Source organism: Elgaria multicarinata, chromosome 2, assembly GCF_023053635.1.
Source record: "Elgaria multicarinata webbii isolate HBS135686 ecotype San Diego chromosome 2, rElgMul1.1.pri, whole genome shotgun sequence".
NCBI lineage: Eukaryota > Metazoa > Chordata > Lepidosauria > Squamata > Anguidae > Elgaria > Elgaria multicarinata.
The window spans coordinates 94,020,224-94,041,391 of record NC_086172.1 but is presented as its reverse complement, the minus strand read 5'-3'; the positions used below and the strand labels follow the sequence as shown (position 1 = coordinate 94,041,391).

The 21,168-nt window shown below is 39.0% G+C and overlaps 1 protein-coding gene across 14 annotated transcripts in view; it reads right to left on the bottom strand.

Annotated features, from left to right (window-relative positions):
• SOX6 (SRY-box transcription factor 6) overlaps positions 1-21,168 on the bottom strand; it is a 530,518-nt gene that overhangs the window by 176,978 nt on the left and 332,372 nt on the right. For all 14 annotated transcript variants that reach the window (XM_063117232.1, XM_063117231.1, XM_063117230.1 and 11 more), the window contains 2 exons: positions 11,504-11,676; positions 6,886-6,954 (listed from right to left, as the gene is read on the bottom strand). In XM_063117232.1, the coding sequence (XP_062973302.1) occupies positions 6,886-6,954; positions 11,504-11,676 (242 nt within the window). The remainder of the gene's footprint in view (positions 1-6,885; positions 6,955-11,503; positions 11,677-21,168) is intronic.

Below are 21,168 nucleotides of genomic sequence, written 5' to 3'. Positions count from 1 at the left end.
AGGCACTCGATGCATGATTACACACAAAGGAGCAAAAACACTGGGTGCACCAAAAAGGAAATGGCACAAATAAACCCTTGGAAATTTGCAGGAATGGGACAAAATCTCTCACACAGATGCCTCTCATAGGGAGGCACCCGACACACCCTCAAAACCATGCAACCCTTTTTTCACCCATTCCTCCCCTAGGAATTTCTTCCCCCTCCCCACAGGTATTATTGGCATAGACACCTCTCCCTCCTCACCATATATTGCTGGCATAGATATGCCTTAAACTATTCTCAATACCACTAAAGTGCTATAGCGCTAAAGCACAGTTGCTCATTTCCTTCCATAGACATTGCTGGCATAGATGGTTTAAGGTGTTCCCAGTTGCGCTGTTTCCATTATGCAGAGAATGCCCACAAAGAATAGAGAGGTGGCAGTGATCTGAACTATTCTTGCCACATGACTCTATAGGCAAACAAATTAGCCCAAGGTGCTCAACAGATGACATGATAACCCACGACAGGTTAAATAACCCACTCTGCAGGCCATGGCTTACTGGCCAAATAAGCCATCATAGATTGAAAAATGCCAGACAGACCACCGTTGTTTATTTAACTCATCATGAGTTATCATGTCATCTGAAACTAGTCTCTGTACATGAATGAATGAATGAATGAATGATGCTGTTAGGGACATTTTCCAGCAGTGTCACATGTCATTTGGTACGAGTTCGCAGTTCCCATCTTAGCACTGTAGGAATATATGGAGCTGTTGAGTTCTCAGCAGAAATTATGAACTGTTATGTTCTTGCAACATCCTAGGACCTAGTTAGTCTACTTCAATGTATTATACATCAGGTTGTCCTTGAAGACAGATCTGAAACTCCAATTGGTTCAGAACACAATGGCCAGACTTTTGTTAGGGAGCCACCATTCTTATAACACCAATCTTGAAAGATCAGCATTAGTTTCCATTACCTTTCCAGAAACAATTCAAGGTGCTGTTTCTAACTTTAAACAGCTTGGGATCAAAGTAGGTAAAATACCTTCTTCTCTTGCATGGATCTGCCTGTGGTTTAAAAATCTGCATGGAAAGTCATTCTCTGTGTTCTTCTGCTAGGTTAAATTAGGTGGGTGGCAATCTTGAGAGGGCCTTTTCAATAGTGCTGCCCACTATCAGAAGAAGTATGTCTCTGTATATCAATTGCTGTGGAACACTCATGTCCTAATTGTGAGTTTCCTGTGGGCAGCCACAATGTAAACGGAACGCTGGGCTACATGGACCCTTGATCTGATCCAGCATGGCTCTTCTTAACTTCTTATATTCTTGTGAAACACCCTTTCCTGACAGGTATAAGAGAAGTACTGACTCTCATCACCCAAGAGGCAAGTCAAAACCTGCTTTTGAATGGTTCTTATATTTTATAACTTTATTATCTTATTACTAACTTACATTTTTAATTTAAGGCCACCAGAAATGATTCAACTTGACAGCAGTTCAACATGAAGGCTATATCCTCTGCTTATCGTCCAGATCAGACTGGTACAATTGAGCCCTATTGGAACATTCAAGTTCACACAATTAAGTTCACATAGTGAAAGTGTGGGGTCACATGGAGTTGATAAGTGCATGGAGTGGATAAACCCTGCTGAACCTCCCCACCCCACTCCACCATTCATGTATTAGTGATAAGCTCTGAACATGGGAGCCTACTGCACATGTACAGGGTCGCTTCATCGTTTAGTTCAGGGTTCAGAATCATGGGAAGAGTCTACAATTATAGAACCCTCTTTTCCCACTCCACACAATATTAATTGTGTGAATTTGAATGGCTGAATAGGATTATGGAGAGATTCCATGTCAGCACCTACAGTTGTAGGAATACTGATTAGAGAAAATTCAGCATGGTAAGTTTACAAATATTTAAACTACATGTGCAGCCACCACACAAAAGCATTTTTCAACAATCCCTATCCCCTTCTCTAACTTCTGCTGAATGTTGACTCTTCTTTGTATATATTATGCTTCATCTGCATATGATCAGGACCTATGGCCCAAATCCTGAGACAGGTTGTTGTGCTCATGTTTCACTGAAATCGATAGGAAAAGAGACTTGTAATGAATTTATATCCCATCACTTTCAATAAGGACTTTAGTGTGACTAACTTTATTTGGTTTTAGGCCAACGTATTAAAAGCATATGGGAAAGAAAATATTGAAATAATGTAAACAGGAAAAGAAAACATGTACATATTCAAAATGTATTATTTTGCCTTTCATTTATGCTCAGTTTTATTTCCCATAGCTATCTTTAAATCATGCCTAAGTCTTTAGAGGGCTAAAGAAGCAGTATCTGATTCACTTGTATCTATTATTGTTTTAAACAGACCTACACATTTTGCAAGCTGACAAATGCATGCGTTGTGTCAGGAGACGTTTGGCAGAAATCCTTTGCCTATGAACTGCAGTGGAAGAACACATCATAAAACTCTGAGAAGTGGTGCAGCTTCAGGCTATGGTCCAGGAAGACTTAAAAAGCGCAAGTAATTATGTGCTATAGGCCTGGATCCAAAGAACCACATGACTAGTCCTAGGTACCCATGGGAGCTTTGAATTTGTATTTCTCAAATAGCAGCCCCACACACACATACACACACCAAATCTATATAGCAAACATCTTACAAAAAAGAGTGGAATTTCAAAAGCAATTTAGGATATGATATGTGTGCATGTGTATGTGTGTGAGGTAGGTATGTGAACCAGCTCGTTCAGATCTCAGCCATAGTTCCTTATGGGGGACACCTGTTTTTCACTCCTTATTCTAACTTCTTTATAACTCTGAGAAAACAGAATGACCAACATAAGAGGTCCAAAAAACAGAGGGTTCAACCTCACAAGCATCCGTACCCAGCAAAATCCAGTGAAGTTCAAGATGGGGCTTTGTAAACCGCCCAGAGAGCTTCGGCTATGGGGTGGTATATAAATAAATAAATAAATAAATAAATAAATAAATAAAAATATTTGTTGTCCTTGAATAGATGATCTGGGCAAAAATATTTAAAATTACAGCCCAAATTCCAATGTAGGTCTCCGAACCCGATTTTGAAGGATTCGTGTGTATGTGTATGCACGTGACAGGGAGAATGCATAGGCCCCACTTAAAAAACAAAATGCAAAATAGGTAGAGCCTAAATTATCTCCATTAGGTGGCTAAGCTTTCAGCAAGGTTGTATGGAATTGCTATATATGGAAGGTGGATGTTTAGTAGATATAACTCCTTCCGTGCACACAAGGTATTTTGCCCATTCTGGGTCAATTTTGCCTTCCTATAGCAACAGCCCACACCCTATCCTACATATCCAGGATGGTATCCCAACCCTTTGGAGAGCCTTTTTGGGGTGCACATGAGGATGAATGAGAGGGCAGGAAACAACTCATATTTGAGCTTCCATTCATGGTTCTTAGGATCTAAGCAAATTGCATTTTGAGGTCCTACAGTCTCCTGCATTCTGAGGTACAGGATATGTCTTTGGTAAATATTTGAATCTGCTTGAAAGAATCATCATGTATAAAAGTACACCTGGCCAATTTAGGACATACTCTGAAATATTGTTCTGGCAGCTGACTGCATACCCTACCGTCATGACTTAAGGGCTGTGAAGAGTTGTGTCTTTGCAGAACAAAGCTCCCAGTGTGGAAGACATTTCCTTCCTCACAAGAAGAAAGAAACAGCAGCCCCATATTTCATTGTTGAGAAAAGCTGCCTAAATGTTACCCACCTTAAGTCTCCTGGATAGGGCAGGCGATTAATTAAATATGAGCAGGCTAAAGCTGGCGAGTTCTTAAATAATCCTAGCTACTCTGCCTTACAGTACTCTTTCTTTGAGACTCGTTTGCATGCCTGATATGGCACTGGCCCAACAGCTCCAATAGCAGCCAAGGCAATTCCTTGCAAGATGCTCCAGGAGAAGATGAAAAGCCCACCAGAATCCTGGCAAACATGCTACGCAGGAGAAATGCTTAACCTGCCTGAAATGCTTTAATGAGTTTTCCCAATGCACACAAGAGACAGAAGCAATCCACAGAAGTCTCTCACACTAAACAGGCCCTTAACAACTGGATTGGCATGAAATGACAAAATGTTCGGCAGTGGCTGAACTCCATAACTTAGTGAAAAAGGCATGGATAGATCGGAGGCAATTTAGCTGTTTCTAGGAAAAGGAACTGCCACTTGATCTCAGTGTCAAGCCTGTTAACCTGTGCTTGAAGAATAAAATAGAAGATAATAAGCAAGGAATCAACTGGCTTTAAGAAGGAGCTCAAAACCACCTGAGGTCAGTTCTTTTCGTTACTGGTCTGTAGGAGATATTACATGACGCTAGCAATGCAACCATGCAAATGGTTGACAGCAGGAATGCAAGAATCAGCAAAAGTTGAGCTCAGTGAAGTTCTCAGATTACCGCTTTAAAGCTTGTTCTTACTTATGACCATATTGGATTGTGAGCTTTAGGTTTTTCCCCACACAAAAATTTGGGCATGTATTGCGCACATTTTTCAAAATGTATTTATTTATTGCATTTCTATACCGCCCAATAGCCAAAGCCCTATGTACATTTCAATTGTGAAATTTTGACATCCACACATTTGTTCCATTGACTAAAGCATGTTTATGTGCGTTTTCAAAGGTACGTATTTTCTTGTTGTGTAAATCCTACTGCAAACTTGGAAATGTAAGGACTTTGGACTGCAAATTACATTCTGGCCTGTCTTTGGGTCCAGGAGGTGTAAATTGAATAAATCCTGGTCAAGAACAAACTGAAATGAATTTCTCATTCATTCCTATTAACAGGTCCCTATTCTCACTCCATCTTTTTCAGGCAGTTTGAGATAAATCAGTCTTTAAATCTAAACTACATATTCAGAAATATCATGTAATACCATCCTTCCTTGGCAGTTCCACTCCAGAGTGAAATTGGGATTATCACAGGTAAAAATGTAGTGCTAATTTAAAACTACAATTTCTTTTCCCCTGACATGATAGTTATCAATGTGAATGATACTTTTTATGTGGGAGAGCATTCAATCATGCAAACCGCCCATAATGTAGAGGCACAGTCCCAGGAGCACAATCTCACAAACTTGAAGAGACTAGTACTGTGGTGAAAAACTGACTTTGCAAACTTTCAGGTCAAAATTAGAAAAAAATGTACAATGACTAGAGAGACTTTGGCTATGAGGTATTTGTCAATAAATACATAGAAATAAAATTAGTGGGCAAGGGACAAAAAGAGGGGTGATTTAGGGGCAGAAGTTGTGAAATGTTTGGGAAGCAATTGCTGGTTCCCCACTCCCCGCGCCTTTGTAAAAAATAATATCTGTTCTGAAACATGGGAGTGGCAGGGGATCTTTTTCAACCTGGAGTGGCATCTCTGAACAGTTGCTCCTTCATACATCAGTGGGAGATGCTTATGTTTTTGTACCATTACCCTGCGTGATGCTCTTTGAAACAACATTACATTGTGTGGCTCCAAGAGGATTTCTTGAGGGAAATCTTGCAACCTCAAGGCATTTTATTAATTTATTCTTACCCAGAAGGTCCTGAAAACGGTGTTCCACCACAATGAATTGAGGAAGGAGAGCTCCCAAGAGGCAGCTCCTGGAATATCTCTGCTGCTACCACTTGCAGTGAAAGCAAAAACAACACGTAACAAAGAGGTGGGGAAAGGAAAGAATTGCCACCGTTTTTGTGTTGACATAATCCTTAACTATGGTAAGGTAGGCAGGTGAAATTCATAATAGAGAGGAAGAACGGTGTGATACCACCATCATGACATTACTTCTGTACCAGCCAAGTTTGTTTGCTTTCTTGCTTTCTTGCTTTCTTTCTTTATCAGCATCTTGTTTGCACTATCTTGGAATACTGAGTTCTGACACCCTTATTTAAAACACATTAGTATGGAACCTATTCCTACTGAAATAATGTACTTATTTGGAGGTTTAATTTAAGACTGCAGCCTAAATTTCAGCAGCATCTTCCAATGTTGTATGGCCGCAGAGACGCCACTCAGAGGGGGTGGTAGACTCCTCCACCTCCCCACTTTCAGATCAGATATAATTTCTTTCTTATGGGGCACGATCTCTAGCCACCTCACTGATTCTATTCACTAAGGGACTATGTGTAATTAAATTGACTTATGCTAGGGATGTATAGAAAAGGTACAATTCCCTATTTTTTTTAAGCTGACTATTTGACCTGAAGTGATAACTTTACTACAGTTGTGATGAAGTATTTTAGAAAAGTAAATAACTACAGCAAATGCTATTAAAATATACTTCTCCTTTTTACAATTTGTCTTTGAATATATCCAAGAGTGGGCCATTTTCAACGCCCCCCTCTTCTGCCTCCACTACTAAGACCTGAATTGGTGCCCCGGGAAGACAAACAGTACGCATGCTTTAAGCATTGCCATCTACAAAAGATACACAGCAGTAGCACCAAATGTTTTCCATAACAATTGCACCAATATAAAGCAGTTCTATCTTTGATGTAATAAAGCACTCCATAAACAACAATTGGATCATTGCTTTTCCTCCATAGCACAGAAGTTAAAAAGTCTGTTTATATATCTTATAGTGAAATGGGAAGATTTAAAACTAATGCACGTAGTTCAAACAAAACCTGCTTATTAACAAAAGGCAGCTTCCACCCAAAAAAAATTTTTTAAAGCAAACATTCCTCCTTGAATAGAAACTTATAGAATGGTATAGCAATGTAGTAATTTATTTATTTAATTTTAATTTGCTGGTTTAGGAGTAAAAGCACTTTTATGTTAAAGCTTCCCCTGTCTCTAAATGGAATTTAAGCATAATCAGAGGAGAGCAATAAAATACACTGACCTGAATTTGCTGCTGCAGTAGATTGATTTTGTGCTGCTGTTGCAGAAGTTGCTGCTGTTGTCTTGCAATCTATTAGAAATAAATTTTCCATTAAATTAAAACAGTGATGTTGAAACTTCAATATTATTGAGTGAAAACAAGTTCCTACTTATTCCTCATAATAATTTCAAAGGTTTTTCTTCTTTGTTACTCTGAACCTCATTTGTCCAGGAGTTAATGAAAATATTGGAAGAAGGTTTTTAAGAAAACATTCACTAACTTATCTTTAAACCTAGATCTATTTAATTTTGATCACTGACTTCTAAACTGAATGCTGCATATATGACACAGGGCGTTCTCATAATGTATTTATTATTTTTATTATTAACGTTTACATCCTGCCTTATTTACTAAAAAGCCACGTAAAGAACAATTTTAAACAAACATTAACACAATGAAACATTAAACACATTAAAACTTTAAAAGATCTACTTAATTTAAAAGGCTAAAATTAAAAAGATGTGTCTTCCCACCCTTCCTACAAGCCAGGAGAGTCAGAGTTAAGTGTAGTTCTTGAAGAAGTGTGTTCTCATTTCCCATGAAGAAAGCCCTTTCATGCAACAATTGGGCCTCTGTGGTTAGCAGTGCCCTCAAGAAGGCCTCTTCTGCAGAACTTAACGACTGAGCAGGTACACAATGAGGCAGCTTGTCCCTTAGACAGCCAGAACCTGAACTGTTTAATCTGAGACTCATAATCTGAGGCTTTAGCTAGACCTAAGGTTTATCCCGAGTCGTCCCTGCCTGCTCCCAGGATATCCTGTGTGTCATTTACATGAACAGGGATGATCCCGGGACGATCCCGGGATAAACCTTAGGTCTAGCTAAGGCCTATGTCTCCTGCAGAGGTCCTACTCTGGAGCTTCTCTTTGGAATGTGAGTTTCTTGGGGTGTCAGAGGCATCTCAGTATTTGCAGAAACTCTTTGGAACTCTCTGCCAAGGGAAGCTCACCTTATAGCAACTTTATAGTTTTTTCACCATTTAATTACTACTTGATACTTTGATAAAGCTTGCCCTGGGAAGAGCTAGCTCAGCCTTTCCCAATGTGGTGCATTACAGATGTGTTGGCCTACAACCCCCAACATCGCCCAGCCAGGATGACCATTGACCATGCTAGCTGGAGGTGATAGGAGTTGTAGTCCTAATTAGTTATGTTTTTGTATTACTGTATCACAGCTACAGAGTTATGTTATGTTTTGCATTGTAACTACTCAGTTACGGTGTATTTCTCTTTTATTTATCTTGCTTGTTTAATTTTATGTACTGCTTTTATTTAGTATTATTTTACAGTGCGTTCTTGCATTCTGAAGAAAAAAGCATTCTACCAAGACATTTTGACAAGAATAACTATAATGGTTATTGTTGTTATTCAGAAAAGAGATTTAGGATGATTTCAGCCTCCTGGATGAAGTTATTTTTTAATCAATCAATAAAAAAAAAAACTTCAGCAAAATCCCTACTTAAAGTAATTATTTCATAAAATTTCAGTTGATGTCGTAGCCAGAAAAAAGCAAAGGAAATGATAAAGTCAGAAGAAAATCAACAAATAAATAAGCTTTAATTACATAATATAAAAAAACACATCAGCATCAGCTATCAATATAATAGCAGCACAAAGCACAGTTCCCCCAGGATCTTCAGGTCTATATGTATAATGCACAAGTACAATGTTGTAGGTACACGACCTATGCGGCTACCAGAGGATAAAGGCACAATACAAAAGGTTGGGAAAGTAGAGTGTTAGAGAAGATTTACACATTCGGAATATTAACATGCCACAGCCTTGTTGCGATTGCTCCACTTCAGACTGCAGATAGGGAATTAGATGTTTGAATGCTCAGACGTGTGTAAAAATAGCCCCTGCACATAGAATACTAGCACATGAGAAAGAAAGCTAGGCTGCATTATTTTCTTTGATGTGTTAGTTTTCTACATGCAGGATGGTATTTTATATATACATGAATGATCTCTCTCTCTCTCTCTCTCTCTCTCTCTCTCTCTCTCTCTCTCTCTCTCTCTCTCTCTCTCTCTCTCTATATATGCTGCATCCCTCCTGAGTCTGCAGGCAGTCTATCAACTATTAGGGGTCTCTAAAGAGGCCTTGCGTAAGACCCCACTTTAAAGGAAGTGAAAGCAGTAGTGGCTCACATTATGATCCTCTACAATTGTCCTGCTGTCATGGAATTCCCTCTTTAAAAGCTGTATATTAGTGGGTTGTTTTGAGAATTTTAGAAAGAGTTGCTTGCAAGGTTTTACGCTATGTTTTACTGCACTGGTTTTTACTGTGCTTTTAAAGCTTGATGTGTTTGAAAATTTTAAGATTTGTACTCTTGCTGTGGAATTTTACCATTGCAGGCCATCTTGAAAGTTTCACTGATGTGGAGTGGAGAAAAATAATAATTAAAAAAAAAAACCATACATAAAATTCATTCAGCAGAGGGAGTAAATCCATGCACAGACAAGCACCACTGTCTAGGCACTGCATTTAGGTTCTGTGTAATGGTAGAGGAGTTGTATAACTCCGGAACTGATTTTGTTGAAGTTCAGTTTACAAGTCCACAGCTCAGTGCCGTTGCAAGTACAATACAGGAGCAAATGAATATTCATTTCCTTATGGAAACCAGTGAAGTACTGCGGTGGCATCTAATATTGATGGTGTTGTGATCGAAAAAGGCTTCCAAATCACTACAGTGCAATTACCACAGCACAGTCTCAATGTATAGGGCTTGACACTGAAAACGATGGTACAGAAGCACCATGTGGCTCAAATTCTGAATTTTATTTGCCAATTGGTTGAGCTACATGCTCGCTTCATTGAGCATGACAACCTAGTTTTAAGTGTCATTTAATTTTCATTTTGAAATATAATTACAAAGTGTTCACTGTAAGATATCACTCGTCTGCAAATGTGTCAAGATTAATTTGTGCTAGCTTATTCACAAGTGTCAATAGTTAATTACTGTGTCATCTCTGGATGGCTAAATGACATTCTAACTTCTGATTTTTTACAGTATTCCTTTATGTTATTTTCCATTAGGGACGAGTCCATATTCCTTACATGTGGGCAAATATTCAAGCACTTAAAATACCAGACGTCACAACTCATTAAAATCAACAGAGCATACATTGCAGTATATACCCTATAAAACATATTTAACTGAAAAGATAATTCTAGTTTAATGTCAGTTTCCTAAAAACTACACATTAATTTGAAACTAATGCTTAAGGAGCGAGTTGAGTCTTTTGTTGTTAATTTTTTTATACTAGACAACTTGGAATATTGTTTATCTTCTAGTCCCTACTGATATTTGGCAGTGCATGTGTACGTGCAAATATGCATATACCATTCTGTTTTACTTTCCTTTGAACTTCTGATGTTCAAAGAGACAGCGTTAACAAATCACTTCGACAAACTTTATAGAGGCTCAGTTCGGACAACACGTTAGTCAACGCAGTGCAAAAACTCCACTCAACGGTTGAGTTTTTAAGAGGTACTTCCCACACGACATGTTCTAATTCCACCGTTGTGTGACAGTGGGCTACCATGGAGTAGAGTAAAATCCATTGTGATGTTTGATTGACAGTTCCTCCACCCTCTCTCCTTCCGATAGTATCCCATCAGCCATTGCATCAAAAAACAATCCCATAGCTCTCCTAGAGCGGCACTAGCTCCTTTCATCGCTCTTACCAGGGAACTCTGCAGCTAGTGGGAAAAGTCAACGCAATGCAACAGAAAACTCCACGGAGCCCACCACACAACACGCAACACAGTGGTTGTGCAGGAACTCTCCTCTACACAGTATGGATATTCTGTGTGGAGTGTTGTTGTTGTTTTAAAAAAACTCCACTGTTGCTTGCAGTTTTCCCACCAGACAATACATTTTTCAACGGTGGTGTAAAAAGTCCACTGTGGAGTTCTAAAACCACCATTAAGAAATGTGTTGTCTGAACTGAGCCCAAGAGGTTGTTAATCTTCTTATGAACCAACAAAGAAAAATTCTTACAGGCAGGTAACCATTTGCCAGAGATGTTCAACTCTATGAGCAAAATCCGCCAGAGGTGGTTCTGGCACAAGTCCCATTAAAATGGTTCACTGATCACTTAAAGAAAGGACAGAATGGCACCCTAAATAAACAAAGAGCTTGCACGATTGTATTAATCTCTTCTATCCCCCACATCTGATACTAGACATACCTAGCTCACAATGCATCCTGATCCCACAACCAATTCTAGAATACAGGATCTCATTTGAACATTTTGAAACAGAGCATTAAAATTTAATGTGGGTGTTTTTCCATGGATTGTTACAACCTATTCATTCTTCATAAGTACTTTGAAGATGTAAATTTATAGTATAGCACTTTTTGCACGCATGGCATATTAGCATTGGTAATTCCCAGTAGAAGCAGCATATTACTGTGGACCTGTATGCTATGGAAAATACAGTATCTATCTTTTGTTTTACAAATAAGAAATATCAGCCTAGTTTTGGTTGGGGGGTGGGAAATAGACCTCATTAGGAACTTGTCAGATGCTGGATGCGAAATAAACGTTTTCACATGTTGGTGTTTTATCGCTCACCTGTTCTTGCTGTTGGCGAGCAAGGTCCATTTGCTGCCGTTGTTTTTCAATTTGTGATGCTGCCAGCTTTTTTTGCTCATCGTGGGCAGCCAGAAGCTGCTCCCGTAAACTGATGAGCTGGGTGATCATTGTAGAGAGCTGTCGCTCTTTTTCTGCTAGGCTTTCAGGTGTACCTAAGGGAGACACGGGGCAATGCAGAGTAAATAGGTAGACAGTCACAGTCAAACAGAAAGGCTATAACTGGGTTATTTTTAATCTTACAAACAATAGCTTCAATGCTGATCTTATTAGAAAATGTACTAATAGATCTTCCTGCTGTCTTTACTCTATTACTATTATCTGAAAGGTAGGGAATGTCACTGAAAACTGTCAATGAAAACTGTTAAATAAAAACAGACAATTTCCCCCCTTCTGACAAGAGTAATTAATTACGTACTCTGCAATATCAAATCCCTCTTTCCCTTCCATCCCAGTATAATGACTCCTTAATGGATTGCCAAATTCACAAATAGATTAACATAATTTTCCCTCCATTATACATTTTTAAACAAACAAAATGTAAGACAACCAATATATATATATATATATATATATATATATATATCCGACTTAATAAGGAAAACAACTCAATTATTGGTGCTAATTTCTCAAAGACCTCCAGTTTTTACATGAACTGAGCATGCCACAGAGCACTACAAGATATGCTTCATTTTTGTTACTAAGAAACCATAACTAAGTTGAGCCCTGATTAGAAGGAGCATGTGTAAACTAAACTAAACCTGTTCCTATTGAAAGAGAGTGCTGTCTGGAACAAGCAAAATGTAAAGCTTCCTACTTAACTTAAAATTCATTTAAACAGATTTAAAATGAGCAGAAAATTCAGTATTCTTCGCATGAATGGTCCTTCTCAATCTGTTGATGGATGTTTTTACTAAGCTTCCTTACTAAATGTAGCACAAACTAGAAATCTTAAACTGGCCAACTTTGTAATTGTGATCTCTGAAGTAACAAGGGTGGCAGAAAGCATGCCTGAAGGCTGACAGTGAACACAAAGCATATCATAACGAAATCAGTAGAAAATCTTCCATTGGCTTAATGGTGATCGGTTTCCACATGTTGGCTGTGAGTCTCCAGCTACAGTTTAGAGTTCTAACTAGTTACCAAGCTATATTATGCATGTGCAAGATTTCATAATGGACGTGTTTGGATGATTAAATCCAGACAGAATAAAGCAGGATATGCATGCACACAAAGATCCTTTGCTCCTCCCTTCATGTAAGTGGGGAAACTAAACCAGGAAGCCACTGTTGACCATAGGTTCCTGTTATGTCTGAACTGGGAAACTATGAGTTTCTTCAGACGAGCGTTTTATAGCATGCTCTTGACTAGCCAGTCACGATTGGCCAGTCACAGGTCATTTTGATGCTGTAGTGACCCTCCTGTACATCTCCCACTCCTTCCACCATTTTTTGTTATAAAATAATCCTCAGAAAACTCAACTCATCTTAGCTATACCAATATTTGTTGCTATTTCCTTCTATGTGCAGGAGTAGTTTTTCTTTAAATCGCCCACCAGAGGGCATTGTCCCACTAAACTGAATGGGCCACGTGGTCACTACTTGCCTCCCTTTCTCCCCTGTGTGGTTCTGCTCATCCCTATCAAGGAAAAGAAGCATGAAGCAAGAGTGATGGTAAAGAAATATGATTTCCCCTCATCTAAAAGAGCCCCAAAGCTAATGGCTTCCAAAAAAAAAAAAAGCTAGGATATGAAGCCATGCTTTAAATTTGGAATCTGAATTTGGTTTATTTGGAAGCTATTAACCATAGTTCGCAGTTACCATAGAAAGTTATGGTAACACCACAAAACGACAAGAATTAAGGCATGTTCAAAAATAACCATGGCTTTATGTTTAAAGAATGAATGAATGTTTATCCATTCATTTCAATGGATTTACCCTAAATAGGACTGATATTTATTTATTTATTGCATTTATATACCGCCCCATAGCCGAAGCTCTCTGGGCAGTTTACAAAAGTTAAAAACAGTAAACATTAAAAACAAATATACAAAGTTTAAAAACATAAAAAGCATAAAAACAACAGTATCCTTATAAAAACAGCTATTCTGGGGTCCGTTAAAAACAAACAAACATATGTTGTTAAATGCCTGGGAGAAGATGTTGGACTTTACCCCATGAGTGCTAAACTGATCTTATTCAAGGATGGAAAAAATACATTATCAGCAGATAGATAAGATGACAACATTTTTAAAGGAACACTTCATGCTATAATACAACATACATATCAGAAAGGCAGTGGTCACCTGGTAGCCTATTCATTCCACACCTTCTTCCCACCACTGATTCTCATTCATTTCAAAGACTGTTATTAATAGTCACTACCTGAAGCTTTAGGATATCTTTCCTTATAATATCCTAAATACAGTATATGCATTGAGTAGGTCATAAATCATTTGTTGTTTTAGGTTACACTAAAGTGATTACTCTAGATGGCATCCACCTTTCACACATCCTAGATAGGGATGGGAGAACTCCTTCGCATGCTGGTCATGCTCTGTTTTTTTGGGGGGGGGGGGCGGGAGACACAAGGCCTGTAGTGAGGAGAGCAATGAGGACAGCCCCATTATTTCTGCTCAAACTTCCCTGGATCTGACCCAAAGGAAATAAACATTTAACTTTTGTGAACCGCCCAGAGAGCTTCAGCTATTGGGCGGTATAAAAATGTAATAAATAAATAAACATAATAAATGTCATAATAAAAATGAAAAGCATTTAACATAACATTTTGTTTGGCCTTTATTCTACTGCCTAGAGCCTAACTTGTGTGACGTATGTAAAAAGCAGAAGAGGGTTGTTGGCAGGTTATGGAATTTATCATATCGGAAGATACAGATGGAATGCCTTATGAGACGACCTCCCCCAGGTATTTGGGAGGCACCAACTGTGGTATGCTTTAGGCACCTCTCCCTTTATCAGGTCTTCCATGAGTAAGTGTGCAGCTCAGTGTGTTTGTTAATTATGGTGTTGTGAGTACTGGTTTTAATGTTTTTATAAGTGTTCTATATAAATGTTTTTGTATTTTTATGATTTTTAAATGTATTGTAATCTATTTTGTAAACTGCTAAGAAATGTTTTAAAATATGGTAAGCAGTATATAAATCATCATCATCATCATCACAGAACTTTTATAAGTATGCTTGATGTTATGCGCTGTAACAGAGTGCCTGAGTGGATATGGGGACAGAGTTGGCATCTGGATTAGTTCTAGGCTCTGCCCCTGAGTTTTTGCCTCTGTTAACATTCCAGGTTATATTGTTGATGTTGAGTTGCCTTTTTTAAAAAAAATACAGAGGCTATCACCCTACTGTTTATTATTTTTTCCTATGTCCATGTATTAATTTCCCTTTTTTTAAATAGGGTGTCTTGAGTGCTGGGCAAGAAAGTGGAGGAAAGGATCAGCCAGGGAAATTCTTTTGCCTGCTGGAAGACACCGTCACACACACACAGGTATACTGGAAAAGGGGGTTTCCATCATGCATGGAAGTTTATTTATTCAACGCATTTTTAGCCCACTCTTTAGTCAAAAAAGGCTTTCAGAGTGGCTACAATTATCAGTAAGACACTCCCTACACACAGAGATATACAGTCTAAAAGAGATGACACACAAGGAAAAAGGGATGGTGACATTAGAAGAAGAGAGAAGCACGCATGCAAGAGCCCAGTTCTTACTCTGGGATAGATCCTTTTCATGATGAATTCCCTTCACCATTTAAAGGAAGGGGAGAATTGTGTTGGTGGAGTTAACACTCAGGATTGTATCAGAGTCATCACTAACGGGGCACATGACGTTCACCTGCTACCGTGGTGATCTCAGCTCCCCCTCTCAGTTTTTCCAGGATATTCCTGACAGCTTTTGTCACAGTTTTTCTGGCTCTCCCATTTCCATTCTGAAGAATAGTTGCAGTGTTCGCTGCAAATTCTGGGCTCAGCGAACAGCCAATCAACTGTGAGGGGCATGTGCATGGGTATCAGAAGTGTGCAGGAGTGGACCTGACTGCCATTGCCACATGTTTTGTATGACTATCGACATGTTTTACAACTGTGTGGTATTTTTTAAAATGCAAACGTATCTCTGTGCAAGAGCGCATATTCAACGGAGTTCCTATCCCCCAGGTGTTGCTGCGCATCTGCACTCGTGTGCACGCCTCATGAGTCATTAAAAATATCTCTGCCCTATATCCGCGTCATCTGCCCAGCACTGACCACTTCTGCTGATCCACATGCGCAAGCGGCATAACAGGGCACACATGCTCCCGCAACGGCACTCCTGAAATTGCGATACACATTAATACCGTGTACCCTATGAGTGCCGATCGCAGAAGCAGGGTACATTCAGAAGTGCATATTCAACAGTTTCTATCCCATGTGTTGCTGCACATCTGCGCTCATGCGCATGCCTCATGAGTCATTAAAAAAAATCTCTGCCCTGTAGCTGCGTCATCTGCCCAGCATCGCCCACTTCTGCCATCCCACATGCACAGGTCGCGTAATGGAGCACACGTGCTCCCACAACAGCACACCTGAAACTGTGGTACACTTCAGTGCCATGTGCCCCATGAGTGCCGATTGCAGAAGCGGGGAACATTCAGAAGCATCCCTCTTCCGTGCCGAAACGCCTGCAGCCAACACCGCCTCACTGGGTCCTCTTGCCCATAAGCTTCACATAACCTTCAGGCAAAAGCCATCTCTGCCATGCAAGTTCCTGGGACACAGAAGCTGCCTGGATGCAGACCAGATTAAGTTTGGTCTGGCTGGACCAAAAGAGGTCTGTCATCGTTTAGCTGTGAACTGTCATCATCCTTTGGCTATCCACTCACTGCAGTAAATTACCTTAAGAAATTACCAGTAAATAAATGTTTCTGCAGAGCAGAAATGGCATCTAAAATAAAATGTAAAAATATTGCTAGAGAATCTCCAAAATGCACTTGCTGTAAAATCAGAAAAACCATCTTTATAAAATATTTCATCGAATAAATATGCCCCATAATATATGACACACTGCACATGCTCATCTCTGGCTGTTTTAAGCTGTATCTTATCCTCTAACTCCAAAGACACAGCTACAACTGCCCCCCTCCCTGCAGTTTTCCAATGGGGTCTTCCTTATCCCCAAATCACATCTGTCTTGAGTTTCTCTCAGATTTGTCAGGTGGATCAGTGCTCCCCAGGGCCTGCTCCAGCTGAAGTATTTTAATTTGACTAAACACCTGATTTATTTTATCTCTCCGATGAGAAAGGCAGTTTGTCTTAATAGAGCCTGTCAGCCCACAGTCCCATTCAGAGCAATTTACAGGCAGCCAGGGACGCTGGGAGACAAGAGTGCTGTGATTCTGTATTTTATCCTCCTCCAGAAAGCACCTAAAAGCAGCTATTCACGGCTCCTGCATGTGGCATTTTAGAGTTGAATTAGCTTTTTATTCAAGTAACTACACTTGTTGTGAATAGCTTATCTGTAAAATTGCCACATTCACTACTGATTTTATTAACCTTTGGCTCTATCACAAAATGGTCTTCAGTTAGGAAGGACCTTTAAATTTGACATATTTTTTTTCTAAGAGACCTTTATTCTAGTGACTTCAGATTTACTGAATTTGATCCATTGACTCCTTTACCAGTTATATTCAAAATTTTAAGTCTCAGAGGGAAAATCAATACCATATGTGGAAACCTTTTTTTTTTAAAAAAAGGAAGATAATGACACTTTCCCTTAAGAAAAGTCAGGAAACAAACCAACAATAGTATGACAACTAGTGTTATCATAAGATGAATCTTAATAAATGGAAGAATCATCCCTGTTCCAACAATTTAATTTATGAAGATTGAATATTTCTACTGCTTCCAGAACTCTACATAAATTGCATGCAAGTGTGCCACAGTTTAGACAAACTGAGTCTAAAAATAATTATTTAAGTAAAAGATTCCAAAGATAGCCCATTCATGTACAGCAGGACATTTGCCCACTAATTTTTACAGCAGGAGCTTCCACGGCTGACAAGACAAGTCCCTTTTCAAAGTAAATAGTAGTAGCTTATCTCTTTTGCAGTAGGTACAAAAAAACAAACAACACAACCAGCAAGCAAAGCTGCATTTGCGTACATACAACATGGTACCAGTGTGGTTGTCCACCCACAACAACCCTTCCCCACCACAATAAACAAAACAGGATACGTACTGTATTTAATCCAGAGTCCAAAATACTTTTAGACCCTTTATTCATTTCACTTTGTACATAGAGAAGAAAGACTGAACAAATACAAATATCATAGCACAAAATTCATTAAGTCATCAATCACCTACGATTTAGGTCCATGCATGATGTAAATAATAAATGATGAAGGTAGTACATATCTCTATCTGTATATATATATATATATATATATATATATATATATATACGTATATATCTGAAGACTTATAACAATGAGACAAATTCCCTAACTATCTGAAAGAAGTAGAAGTTACATTTTCAGAATGGAAGAAGTTTAAGTATGTAAAAGACTGCACATTAAGAAGGAGCCTTCTACCACGACCAGTTAGCTATGAATTTATTTTAAAACTATCAGCTAAGTTTTCTCCCTTCAATGTGGTTTCACTTTAGTCTTTGGAGCAACAATTTGGGGCATGCTGGCAGGAGCACTTTGTTTACTTTTGCTCTCTGCTCTTGATGTAACAATGATGTGGATGATGGAGCCAGAGGATTGCTGGGTGGTGGGGAATGGAGGTCAGACCATGGGAAATCATGGTTTAGAACAGATTGCTGAACTGGGTGATCTTCTCAGGTTCCTTCTAGCATTATGACCTGATGGCCATTTATAAAATTGAATGATGGTAGCAATACTAAACACAGTATAGCCTTATGCAGGTGTTTGGCTGCCCCTACATATGTAGGAGGACGTGGGAGCACATGTAAGCCCCTCCCCCAGCTTCCGCACACCCAGTTAGACTTTTGCCCGCTGAGGGCAAAGGCCTGAAGAGAGCTTGGTAACACACTGAGATGGACATACTTACAGTGCTCCCGCAATCGTGAACCCTACCTTAGCAGGGTTTCTGTTCACAGGAACGCTGTAACCGTATTCAGGTGAACAAATTCAAACGTTTGTGCTCAGTGTGTGAAGATCTAACCAGCTGTGCAGAAGTGATGGGGGTGGGGTGCATATGCACGGCCCCAACTTTAAGCCTTCATGCATTCAGTTGAATGCTTGAAAAGGGCTTATGGCTCTTTGAAAAATGTACAGCAGGAAAACTACCAAGTGCCACTTTACACATCCTGCTTTTAATATATGTTTTAGTTATACATTAAAGTATTAAAAGTGTGAATGTGGCAAAAAAAATTATAAACACCAATTAAATACACTTGTCAGGGAGTCAAGATGTTGAGTATAGTCTGTGATAAGCCTATTTCTGCTGTCCCACTCTCTGGGATATTATGGAAATACTTTTAATTACTTCTGTGCTTTCTATCAAACCAATGGGAGAGAATTAATCTACACCAGCTCCAGGGCTGATTTCCATCCAGTTTGTGAGCCAGGTGAACTATGGATCCTTTGTATCCACAGGATCCCCCACCACGCCTACTGCCACAACCCTGGCATGCCTAATTTCTTCCTCCTCAGACATCAGAGTGGGACTAGTTGCTGAGGTTCCCATGGAGGAGAGAGTGGAGATACAATCAGTCCTATGGTCTGTGGGACATACTAAGCATTACAGCCTTGATATATTTTATTTACTACAGTTCTGTCCCACCTTTACTCCAAGAAATGTCTTTCATTCTTTTCCCTCTAATAACATCTCTGCAACATAGGTTAGGCTGAGAGACAGTGATTGGCCCAAGGTCACTCAGTGAGATGTGTAGCTGAGTAAAGATTTGAACCAGAGTTTCCCAGTACTACTCTGGCACTCTAACCAGTATGACTTTTCATTTCTACTCATGGGCACAATGAATGAGTATCATCACATGGGGGAAATTTTATTTCGTTACCGTCACTTCTCCACCCCCACATTTCTCCCTCATTACTTCCTCATTCTGCCCTGAGGGGAAAGAGGAAGTAAACAAAGACCACGTGGCCCATTCAGAGGCTGTTTTATAGTGCCGTGTTTTCTTCACATAGCAGGAGATCTGGCAGATTCTGGGTTTTTAAAAAAAGTCAGATTAAAAGGGGTCTATTTTGCAACGGAAAAACGAGTGGAAGGAGTGGGAGGAGCGGGAGGCAGACAACATTGTCTAAAGGACATGCGCACATCCGTATGTGGGCAGTAGCAAGCGAGCGTGTGATAAAATGCTCATCTGATAAACCTCAATGTCTTTATGTAGAAATATATTCCTGGAGTGATACAAAGGAAGTAATTCAGGCAAACAAGTTTTCAGATACATGTCTCAGTTGCAAAACTGCATCATAATATGCTACATAAAAAAGTAGGTCTAGAGATAAAGGGCCCAATCCAAAGCCCATTGAAGACAAGAAAAGGGCTTTTCTTGGTTAGATTCAATAAGCAGGAGGCATGTAAGATTAATTGGTTCTCTGGCCTATTTAGTGAGTCTTTATAAAATGAGCAAAACAATACTAAAAATACAACTGTAGAGATAAGTAGTAATTAATTAATTGCTCTAAGAACTTCATTTAAATTAAAATAATTTAATACCATTATTATAATCATTATCATCTTTGTTAATTGTGGAAATAAGGAAAGCCCAACCAAGTTCAATACATTTTCATACAAAATGAAATTTTCACCTCGGCCTTTTGAATGGAATATGAAAGCAAACCAACATTTTGTCCTGCTTCTGTTAGAATACAAAAAGTAATCATAAATTTGATTTCTAATGCACTAAGGAAAATGCTGATTATGTAAAGTAAAACAGGAAAACAACTGTTTTGGTCTCTGACATATTAAAAGAGTTAAAAGCAGATAACAACAGTAACAAAGTATCTGAGAACCAATGATCCAAATATATATTTTTATAATCAAGGCAAATATTCCAGTATTTAAATAAAATGAATCAATTGCCCTTGCAGTTACATATACACACACTGAAAGCAAAACACAATGCAAGACATAAAAGTAAGGGCATTTGATCTTAGCTGCCCAGAGATATAGCTTGGTTTAACCGTTTTGTCTAATACCACAGACTGCAGCAAACATCAGATAGGCTGTGATGTTTCTACTTCACTGGGCTATGGCCAGCCATTTAGCATTTACCTTGTTTGATTAGGTCGCTTTTTAAATGCCACAAAACAGGGCAACAAAGGCAACAAAAATAAACAGTGAGGGATAAAAAAAAAAGGAGAAGAAAGTAACAATTGAATAGAAGGCTTCTGAGATAAAAGTCACTTTGTGCTGTCTGTCTGTCGAGCCTCCTTCCCCCAAACACAGGCATCTAATTTGAGTTTTAACTCCAACAGCAGTTTAAAAAGCTTTCCACTCTGAAGAGCCCCCAAGTGCATCATAAAGATAAAAATTTCAGTACAGAACCACCACAAAGACTTCTATTATCTTATCAGTCTTTGGTTACAACAGCTGAACCAATATGACTAAGTTCTGAATGACTTTTTCTGTTTTTCATTTTAAAAAGAGGGGGAAAGAAAG